General features: G+C 59.6%; 1 protein-coding gene across 3 annotated transcripts in view; it reads left to right on the forward strand.

The window, feature by feature from the left end:
- Nucleotides 1-9,804, forward strand: part of CTTN (cortactin) — a 33,135-nt gene extending 23,331 nt beyond the window's left edge. For all 3 annotated transcript variants that reach the window (XM_082845801.1, XM_082845799.1, XM_082845800.1), the window contains 6 exons: nt 254-323; nt 2,381-2,529; nt 5,188-5,277; nt 7,123-7,264; nt 8,072-8,143; nt 8,592-9,804. In XM_082845801.1, coding sequence (XP_082701927.1) covers nt 254-323; nt 2,381-2,529; nt 5,188-5,277; nt 7,123-7,264; nt 8,072-8,143; nt 8,592-8,728 — 660 coding nt within the window. In that variant the 3' untranslated portion in view covers nt 8,729-9,804. The remainder of the gene's footprint in view (nt 1-253; nt 324-2,380; nt 2,530-5,187; nt 5,278-7,122; nt 7,265-8,071; nt 8,144-8,591) is intronic.
- Nucleotides 9,805-10,937: the final 1,133 nt, after the last annotated feature.

A 10,937-nucleotide genomic window follows, 5' to 3' on the forward strand; every position in this document is an offset into this window, starting at 1 on the left:
AAACATCCTGGCCCTGCTCATTCACCCCCCACTCCCCATAGGTGTGTTTCTTCTCTGACTGACCCGTATGGTCACCAGCCAACGTGTTATCAACACACTTTTCACTCCTCTGTTAATGTGCAGAACAGGTGGATATGAAATCTTTGGGCTCTCTGGTTGGTTCTTTTGGAAGACCTGGGGCAGGCCTTTGTGCAGGGAGAGGAAAGGAAGAAAGAAAAATACGTTCCTGATCTCCCCTTTCCTGTCTTGGTAGAACGCTTCCACCTTTGAGGACGTTGCCACGGTGGCCCCCACTTACCAGAAGACTGTCCCTGTCGAAGCAGGTAAGTCCTAGCAGACCCCCTGGCAGCACCGTGTTTTTTCCCGGGAGAAATTCCACGCTGTGTGGTGTCCCCAGGACAGTGCTAAAGGGGGAGAGGAGCGTCGGCAGGAGCAGATGCAGCATTGACGGAGACCGTGGTTGATCTGTGTATTTTGGGGACAGCAGTTGATTACCCGTTTGAAGCTGTTCATTCCTGCAGAGGTTCAGAGGCACCTTTCAGACACGGGCGTTGCAGCTCTCTGGCGGCGGGGATCTGTTTTGGGGGGTGCTTCCCAAAGCAGAGCTAGGTTAACTGCACGTCCTCAAGGGCCCTGGGAGGTTCCTGCGGAACCTGCCGCTGCCCCGGCCGTGGCATGTCTGAGCAGCATGTCACCGCGTCTGCATGAGTTCAGGCAGCCCTCTCCTTCCTCACTCGCGGGCGAGGACCGGGCTGCTCGCAACCCGCCCTTCCGGTGCCTGCTGCGTGCGTGGGGCCTCCTGCGGTCCTGGTGTCTGCTGGGGAGCCGTTAAACATGGGCCAGCCTGGGAAGGACATCGTTTAGTTGGGGGAGTTATTACACATGATAGAAGTGGTCAGTTAAACGCAGCAAGTGGAGACGACCATTTATTTCCTGTGGACGCCCTGTGGGCCAACAGTCCACACACTCTGGTCTCAGGACACTGGCAGAAATTGCTGAGGCCCCAAAGAACTTTTGTTTACATGGGTTATGTTTTCTGATCTTTACTGTGTTAGAATTAAAATAGAGGCGAGAAGAATTTACCATTTTATTAATTCACTTAAACATTTAAAAGCAGTGAAACTATCACTTATTAGCATAATACTTTTTATGAAAAAAATAACTACATTTTCAAAACCAGAAAGTGCAGAAGAGTAGCATTTCTTTGCATTAAGGTATAGTTAGTTGATTTACAATATTAGTTTCAGATGTACAACCTAGTGATTCAGAAGTTTTAGAGATCATTCTCCGTTTACAGTTATTATACGATATTGGCTAGGTTCCAGGGTAGCGTTGTGTTACGTTTCTGTGGAATCTCCTCAGTGTTGGCCAGCTGAGCTCTCTTAGCTGCTTCTCACTCCTTCAGTCTCTCGTGACACGTTAGGGTGGTGAAGAAAATCTGGACTCCCCAGATAAGCAGTGGGAAAAGGGAAGAGTATTCTACTGGTCGTTTCCGGTCGTATTCTCTGTACCCCAGTCCAGCAGGCAGCCTTCCAGTGGTTTTCTTAAAGGTTGGTCTCTCTTGCGCAGCAAGACTTTGTGACATCACGTCAGGGTCATTGGAGAGTATCGATCACCGAGTCACGCTGATCTTCCACACCCTGGCACCTTTCATTATACAGCGCCCCCCAGGTCACGTTCGGTAACGGTATCAACCTCGTCGTGGAGTCTCTGAGTAAAACCGGGAAATTGTCATACTCACGGCAGTGGACACGGATTTTCCAAAATTCTGATTTTGCTTGAAAGCTTGAGTTTTCCTACTGACAACAAATACTGTAGTTGTTTTTTGACAGGATAGGCTCAGCTCGTTCCTTTCGGAGAAAGGGTCTGGCACGTACCCCAGCGGCGTAACCGTAGTTTGTCCATTCCGGGAAAATGATGTTCCAGGAAAAAAATCAGTTCAGCCTGCATCTCAGATAGTTGCACGTGTTCTCCCTGGAGGCCCCACGGCACGTCCACAGGGGCAGTCGCAGTGGGCTCCGCCCTCCCATTTTGTCACACAAAATGTTAAAAGGGTTGAGATCTACTCACAATCAGTACTTTCTACTGTTTTATCAAGGGCATCCTTAGGGGGATTTTCTTTCCTTGTGAGTGTCTGGTGGTAAAGAAAACAGTGGTGTTCGGAATGTAAGAGCATTGCAGATGCAGGGCTATGCCGTCTTCCCGCTGTGGGTACAGCACACGCAACGGTGAAGGCCGTTCCTGGTGGGGGACTGAGCCGGCAGCCGAGGGGGCGCATCGCCCTCAGCTGGGGTGCCTGCCCGAGGGACAGGCCGCCCTGGCGCGGGCCCGGTCCGGGGGAGATGGTGGTGCCCTGAGTAAATCTCTCCTTCCTCTGCAGTGAGCAGCAAAACCAGTGACATCAGAGCGAATTTTGAAAACCTGGCGAGGGAAAAGGAGCACGAGGACAGGCGGCAGGCGGAGGCGGAGCGGGCGCAGAGGATGGCGAGGCAGCAGCGGGAACAGCAGGCGGCGCGCAGGCAGCTGGACGTGAGTGCGGGCGGCGCCCGGGCCCCCCCTTGCGTGCGCGGGGCTGTGTGTCTGGCTCGTTCCTGCATCTGCTGCAGAAAGTGGTCAGTAGAAAGCGTTTTGAACTCGTGCCGAAGGCTGTGCTCTCAGGAACTTAGCCTTCAGCCACACAGACGATCCAGGTTCTTGCCACCAGACACGAGACGGTCGACGTGCCCCGGCTCCAGCCGTGCTGCTCCAGTGCTGGGCGACTGCGGGCCTGTCCTCCCCCGTCAGGCTGGCGGCCCTCGTGCCCTTGGCCCAGCCCCCGTCCACACATCTCCCCCTCAGTCTGTTCCCACCCGTCACCCTCGGGAACCCGCTGTCCCCTCGGGTGGCAGGTTGAGGACACAGAAGGGATCCCCGTGGAGGAGGCCGTCTGCCGGCTCTGTAGCCCTTGCTTCTGGAGCTCGGGTCGGCGGTTGTTTCTGTGGTCCTTTACAAACTGTCCTTGCGCTGGAGAAGGTGCGAGCTGTGAGGGGTGAGCCGGAGGGTGTGGACTCGCTCCTTCCTAAAGCTCTGTAGCTGGACTGACGTCTGATGGCCCGGGTCCCCCTCCGCCACCTACCAGCCGGGCGGCCTGACGGGATCAGCGCACTGTCCCGCGGCCCACGTTCTTGCCCGTGAAACGGGTGTGGGGGCGCCATGACTCGGGTGGCTAGGAAGTCGAATCTGAAATAACGCGTGTGTTGTTTTGTAGATTGTAAAGCTCTATTTAAACCTAAGGACATTTCCTCCTCAAATCAGTGGTTAGGGCTCTGAAGAGCCCGTCAAGGGTGAGTGGGCGGTTGAGGCAGTTAACATGCGACGGGCAGGGGCAGGAAACGCTGGGCGCTGGAGCTGGGAATTAAATAAGCCCTGATAACACGTTTTTATCACACGTGGTGAAGTTGGGATGATAGCAAACGTGTATAATTACCACATACCGTTCCTTAATTGTCAGAAACTCTAAAGCTGTCTCTCCTTTAAGTTTTTAGTTAGGTGCTTATAAGTTTTTCTTTGTTGCAGACACACACGTGCACACTAGGAGGCATTTTTTCCGATAACTTGGTCTCGTTTTCACATAACGCCTTCCTCGTTTTATGGTTCGGAATTGGACCCCTGCAGTCTGAAAGCTGCAGAAGGGCTGGAGGGCTTGAGAAGAAGGAGGCTCTCGGTCGCTGTTGTCCAGCCCCTCTGCCTTTGAGGTTCTCTCGCTGTCCCTTCCGCCGTGTTGTCCCTCGCTGTGTCCAGCCCCTGCCAGCCTCTCCCCGCCCGCCTGTCCCCGAGTGGCTCCCATCGATGGGCACGGTACCGCTCGCACCAGAGCCCTCTGGGTTGTGAGGCGCTCTCCTGGGGCAGGACACGGCCCGCACGCGTCCGAGCGCTCCCTGTGGCAGGCGGGGCGGCCACGGATGCTCGACCCGCACGTTCTCGGGAGCGAGTGTGCCCCCGAGAAGGAACGTCTCTGTTCCCCGCCAGATTGGGGTGTGGTGGGGTGGAGGGGCCGTCACGGGTCCTCGTGCCACTGCGTGGTGGGCGGCAGGCCCGGCCTAGGCCTGGCCCCTTCGGGGAATCGTGCTGCCTCAGGGATTTCACTCGTGGGCGAGCTGCCAGCGCCGTGAGGACTCGTGACCGTCCTGCTGGTGCGGGTCAGGCAAAGCCACACTGGGGTCCAGAGCCGCGTGGTCTCCGGAGGGGGTGGTTTCCAGTGGGCAGTGCCGCCGCCGGCTGTCAGGCGGCCTGGCAGAGCAGGCGGGGAGTGGGTGGGGACGGTGCGGCTCCTGCGTCTGCTGCCCCCGTCCTGTCCCTGGGCGAGCGACTTCCCTCCCCGGGCCGTCAGGTTCCTGATCGGTGGTGTGGAGAAGGTCCACCTCACAGGCGTCAGCACCGGTTTCCCGGGGCCGCGTGCCGTGGCTTAGGATGGCGCACGGTTACCGCCTCACAGGCTGGAGGCCGGAAGGCCTGGGAGGGGTGACGGGGCTGCTTCCTTCTGGAGGCTGCAGAGGGGAATCGCATCCTTGCCTTTTTCAGCTTCTAGAGCCCCCCTCCCCTCCCCCCTGCCCCCGCCTTGGCTCGTGGCCCCTTCCAAGCTCTGCTTTGACTGTCTGTCTCCCGCTTGTAAGGACCGCTTGTAAGGACCTGTGATGACACTGGGCCCACCCGGGTAATGCAGGGTCACCTCCTGTCTCGGGTCCTTACCTTGGTCACGTCTGCAGCCTCTTGCCCTGTGAGGGCACACATTCACAGGACTTTGGGGGTTGGGATGTCAGCATCTGTCCACCGCTGTCCATCCTCTGGCCTCCCCAAGATTCACGTCCGTCCTACGTGCAAAATCCCTTCACTCCGTTAGAAGGTCCCCGGAGGTCTCAATCCGTTACAGCATCAGCTTGGAGCCCAGGTGACGGCGTGCGGATCAGGTGTGCGGGGGGCACTGCCGCCTCTGGCTGGTTCCGTCAGCCCTGGGGGCAGGACTGCGTGGGCCACCAGGGCCGTGTCTTGAGAGAAGACTTGACCGCATGACCTTGCCTGCAGAGCAGACGCTCCCTTGACGTCTCTGCGCCCTGCCTCTGCTCCGTGTTGCCGCTCCTTCCTCCGGCAGCAGCAGCAGTCGCGGGGAGGCCTGCCGACGTGCTGACTGCTGCTGTCTCTGCATTCCAGGAGCAAGCCCGGGCCCAGAAGCCCACGCCCCCCGCGTCGCCCACGCCCCAGCCGGCCCGGGAGAGGCTGCCTTCAAGCCCCGTCCGCGAGGTTGGTGCTTTTATCCGCTTTGCCCATGAGTCTCTGACGCCCTGGAGACGCCCTTCCCAGCTTAGCACCCCGTGGATGGGGTCCCGCCCTGTGCTGCTCGGTGCCCCGAGGGCAGCCCTCCTGAGCGCGAGGGGTGGGGGGGCCGCTCGCTGCCTCGGCTTCCCCACCAGCCTTCTCACCCGCCTGCCGGCCCCGCTGTGCTCTCCTGAGTCAGCCTCCAAGGGTCAGCCGGTGCCCGGGTCTTTCCCTCACCCACTCCCTGCTGCCCTCGACCCGGACCACACCCCCTTCCAGGACCCTCGTCCCCGCCCGCCCGGCCGCAGCCCCCGGCCCTCCTCCCTTGGCCTCTCTCGAGCACCGTGTTCTCCGGAGGCTCTGTCCTTGGCCCTTCCTCCTCAGTCTTCAGTCCCCAGGACCTGCTCCTTTGACCCCTGGGTCACTGAGCCACCTGCCCCCCTGCCCACGGCCGGGTCTCCACAGGCTCCGCAGGCCCCCCTCCCAGAGCAGCTCGGCCCCTGCCGTCCACACCCACACCCGGCCCAGCCCGAGTCCCCTCTGTCCCGCTGTCCCTTTCACCTGGACGTCACCACTTAGAGCTCACTGAGTCACAGGGGACTGAAACTGGCTCAACTCGGCTGGGGCCTAAAGGGGCTGAGGGTTCGGGAGCACCGTGGGTGGGCCTGGGCCTCGGGGTGGTCCGTAGGCTCACCCCTCTGCCTGGCAGGTGTGGCAGGTATGGCGGGTGCGGTCTTAGAATCTGTAATCCCGTGCAAAGGGGGCCCCTGTGCATCCGCCCGTCGGGGCCCACTGCTGGGCCCGTCACCAGCGGTTGGTCCCTTGAGAAGGCTGGAATGACACGTTGTGCTGGGTGGGGCAGGGAGCCCTGCCCAACCACGTGACGGGTGGGGGGGCTGCTGCGGGAAGGTTAGGGCGTTGCTGGCGGCTGTGTGCAGTGTCCCTGCAGTGACCTGCTCGGGGTGACCCGCTGACCACTGAGCGGCTCCGCGTGACCCTGCAGTACCGTCTGGCCCCTCACCCTCCGGTCTGTTCCCTTCACCTCCAGGGGCAATTGCCAGTAGGAGTCCGTCACCCCGTTGTTTAGCCCTGGAGTGGCGCCCGGTGCCCGGCCCAGGTGGAGCCCTGCCCTGTGGCCTGTGGAGTAGCGCTCCCGGCCTGCCGCACCCCTCTGTCACCCTCTGTGGGAAGCCGAGGCCTGACCGCCGGCTCTCCCTGGGGCTCTCCGTGGGCACCTTCCTTTCTGACCCGCGAGGGTGCCCTCAGGTGGACCCTGGTCGGAAACGCTGGTTGAAGCCGCTGTCGGTGGTGGATGTTTGGGAACTGGGGTCGGGGCGCAGGTGGCTGTCAGCAGAGCGCTCTTGATGTCCTCTTGCGTGGGACTTGTTGGTCACTTCCTTGCCTCACCTCCACGGAGGGTTCGGTGAGGATGGAACCCGCCACCCGCAGGCTCAGCTGCCCTAGCCAGTGGGATGGGGTGATGCCGTGGAGCTGCCGGCAGAGGCCCGGGAGGGCTGGGGCCCAAAGAGGAAACGGGCCAGACCTGCCCCAGGAAAGTGGGGCTCTCGCAGCTGGCAGGTCTTTGGTGACGGCAGGACTCAGGGTATCGGGGGTGTGAGGACGGGCTTGTGAAGGGGAGCCTGGCCCTCAGCACTGCGGGACCCATTAGGGCCCAGGCATCCGCGGGGTGTGAGCAGGTGACGCCTCCCCATCCCTGTGTCTGTCTTGTCTCAGCCGGGGCCGAGAGTGGTCCGCGTGTCTCTCTTGGCCGTGTGGCCGTGGCCGTGACCCGGCACGGGCCACGGGAACCGTCTCCTTGACTCTCCGCAGGCCGCGGCTCCGTTCCAGGCCGAGCCGAGCCACACCGGTGAGCCTGAGCCGGTGTACAGCACGGAGGCCACCGAGTACCGGGAGGCCTATGACCCCGAGGCCGTCTACGAAAGCACGGAGGCCCCGGGCCACTACCAAGCAGGTACACGGGTCTCCTGCGTTCCACGCCCTCTGCTTCTGTTCCCCTGCTGGCCGACCTGCCCCACCTCTGCCATGCTTGCGGGGCTCCTGTCCTCCTGCTGCGGGCCCCAGACCCCAGGGGGCTTGGCCTGGCCTCCCGGGGGGTTCCAGGAGATCCTTGCTTGTGCTGAGGGCGCTGAGAGGGGTGGGCTTGGAGGAAGGGGCTCTTGCTGTTGTTGTATCAGAGTAGAAGCTCGCGAGGTCTTCCAGGAAGCCAGAGTACGTTGAGGTCTCTGAAGGGGGAGATTTCTGCGCGCTCTGAAAATCCTATGGATGGATGAGCACTCAAATTGGTCTTTGATTTCTAGAGATGAGCTTTCCTTTACTGTGTTTGGACAGATTTAACACAAGCCCGTTCCCCACTTGGAGTGACTTGAGAATCAGTATCAGAGTCTACACCAGGGCAGGGCTCTCACCTTCCCTGGGCACAGCGCGAGGTGTGGTCAGCCGTCTGCTGCTTGCCGTTCGTTCGTTCATGACGCGACCTTTCCTAAAAGTAGTGGTCAGTCTTTAAAATGTCAGAAACGACACCCCGAGAGCCGCCAGTGCCTCTATCGAGATCATTACACGTGGATTCGCTCCTTGGAGCCGGTCCTCCCCTTGGGGGCAGGAGCCCGGCGGCCCACGGCGCACCCTCCCGATTCACGCTCGGCACCCCTGCAGCATCCTCTCCTGACAGGCTCCTCCACCCGGACCCGAGGAAGGGGCATCTGACGGGAGGGAGAGTGAGCTCTGCTTCCCTCTCAGACCCTGTTCTGGTTTGTTCTAGAGGAGGGTACCTACGGTGAATATGAGAACGATCTTGGAATCACAGCCATCGCCCTCTACGACTACCAGGCTGGTGAGACACCGCCCCGAGGGCTGGAAATGGTGGTGGCGGGGCTTCCAGTCGTTCGTCTCTTCAAAGTCTGACTCTCAGGGCGTTATTTACGATTTTTAAAAAGAATTTATTTTGGAACAATTTCAAGGTTATAGAAAAGTTGCAGATACAGTCCAAGGAATTCCTGTATCTCCCTCAGCCACACTTCATCTGCTCTGGGTTAGGGTTTTGTTCGAAGGGCTCTGCCCTGTCTCTGTGTCCGCCCCTGTGCGTGCAGAGCCCCCTTCACAGAGTAGGGGAGACAGTGAACCCTCCACCCCCAGGACCCTGCACCCCCAGAACCCTGCACTCCCATGGAGCCTCAGTGGGAGACCGCCAGCTCAAGGGGCTGCTGGAGGCTTTTCCTCTGGTGGCTGAGCAGGGAACGCCGAGTGTGACCGCTGCCCTCTCTCTGTGCCCTCCTCCCTAGCGGGCGATGATGAGATCTCCTTCGACCCCGATGACATCATCACCAACATCGAGATGATTGACGATGGCTGGTGGCGCGGGCTGTGCAAGGGCAGGTATGGGCTCTTCCCCGCCAACTACGTGGAGCTGCGGCAGTAGGTAGCTGGCCACGCCCTCGCCGTCTGTGGCCACGCCCGCCTTCCGGTGTTTTCTTCAGGGTGCCGAGGGGAGTGTGCACTGCTTTTATATTTAATACTTTGCTGATGCTTTTGAAAATGTTTACGCCACAGAACTTGCTAATATATTGTAATCATGCTCCTTGGAGGACTCGGTGATTGTTTTTATGCATTTAAGTTGTTTTTCTTTTTTTTTTTTCCTGCCAAATCAACTGTTGCCTGGAGCCACTTCGGGGACCTTTGGTCCTGAGTGCGTGTTGTCCCTGCCCGCCTCTCGCCCTCTGCTCCAACGAGGTGGGGGCAGGAGTCCCCACCCAGGGTTTTGGAGGAAGAGGGAGGGCCTGATAGGAAGTTAGAATTGTGGGGCAGTCGCTAGAAAGTACGGGAGCTGTCGGCTCGGTCGGAAAAGCCCCTTGCGCTGTGAAATCCCACAGTCTTTGCTGGGTTTCAGCGAAGACCCCCCCCTTTCTCCGCGGCTCCCTCCTCTTGTCCTCGTTCTCTCGCCTCCCCCCCGACGCCCGGCCTCCAGGAGGGCTGCTGGGCCCCTGCTCCCGCCCCCGCTTCAGTGTCACCAGTCCCTTAAAGACTGTCCTCCCGCTGTCCCCAGCCCCGGGCAGCTGGCCTGTGTCCGCCCTGTGGGGAGACAGCCGCTGCTGGGGGAAGGCAGGTCCCTTCCCCATGGTGAACCGCAGAAATGCTTCCCATCAAGGAGGCCATGCTCTTTTTGCCAAAATATCACGTTAAGTGACAGCAAAATCTGATGGATTGACTTGGCTGAGAACAAGAGGGAGTGCTGTGGCCCGAGACGCTGCCGTGGCTGCTGCGGGGAGCCCTTCCCCCGGGAGGGACCGCGAGGCCCACCCGGCTCCTGCACGTGGCCGCGGCAGTGTCCTCCTGGGGGACCACGTGGAAATGTCTCTGGTGTTGGGATGCCAGTGACCATGAGGTACACGTTTTCCTTCCTGAAGTGCATTTGCTTTACAACGATTAGGTCGGGTTTTATATGCAATTCTTGTATCTGAATTTCTGTAGCACACCTCATAGGTATGATTTTTTTAAATTAAATATTCAAAATAAACTTTTTTTGATCCACTTGCTGCTGATTCACTTCATTCTACAGTGGGGGACGGCCTTGCTGTCACCACCCGGCGAGGTATAAAACCTTGTATTTATCAGCTCTGGGCCAGCCAGCTTCCCTTTTGAAGAAGCACGCTCCTTAAAAGGTATTTTTTAGGACATGAAATGTTTTAACTCTCGAAATTTGTGCAAGGGCTCCAAGCAAGACGGAAAATGCTGTGTTTAAAACTCATTTCTGAATTACGGTTTTCAAAATACATCGCGAGGTGATTGCAGTGTAGCCAAAGGTATCATTTTCCTCTGGGGCGCAGCAGTCCGTGTCCAGGAGACAGTGGTGCTGAGCGGAGGAAGGGCAGGCTTGGGTGGTGGGGGGAGAGGGGTTGCAGCCTCCAGGTCAGCCTCCAGGAAGCCCCGGAGGTCGTGGGCGGCAGCAGAGAAGCGTCAGGACTGACACGTCCAGGCCGCCCCGCTCCGTGGTGGTCCGCTCCCAGTTGTGCAGGTTCCTGCTTTGGAGCCTCCGACGGTGAGGGGTGGGGTGTGCTGCGTGCTAACCCGGCTCCCTGGTTTCCAAGGCGGTAGGCAGGGCTCCCCTTGCAGGCGGCTCATCTGGCGGAACGAGAGCTTCGAAGCTTCTGGAAGATGTGCTCTCCCCAGCCCCCTCTTGAGGACCTTGGCCTGGTGGGCTGCCTAGACCCTCAGGCAGGTGTGGTGGTGACCTTTTGTTTTCAAGCTAAGACTGGAGGACTGTTACAGTGGCGCTCTCTGAAAATTCAGGAATTTGGAAGTCGGCCCTGGCTGCCCCCCATCGTGTTCCTGACTCCCCGGGTCTGGTGGGAGCTGACCTGGGTCACCTGGGAGCTGGGAGCCTGAGTTCCTGGGCTCATTTCCTTCCCACCAGACCCCCCTGTGGAACCTTCTCATGGTGCTGAGTTGCCCCATTGAGCCCCTTCAAGTCTGGAGGTAGCCCCATTGCCCCCTGGGCCAGCTTTGCTCGCGGGACCCAAGCCTGAGAGGCCCCTCCCTCCACGGCAATGTGTGGGGTCGGATGGGAGGCCCCAGTGCTGGGAGTCGGGCCGCCCTGCCTGCAGCCGCCTGCGGGGGACGCTGTTCCTGAA

The sequence above is a fragment of the Leucopleurus acutus genome (genome assembly GCF_964270905.1).
Source record: "Leucopleurus acutus genome assembly, chromosome: 8".
Taxonomy (NCBI): domain Eukaryota; kingdom Metazoa; phylum Chordata; class Mammalia; order Artiodactyla; family Delphinidae; genus Leucopleurus; species Leucopleurus acutus.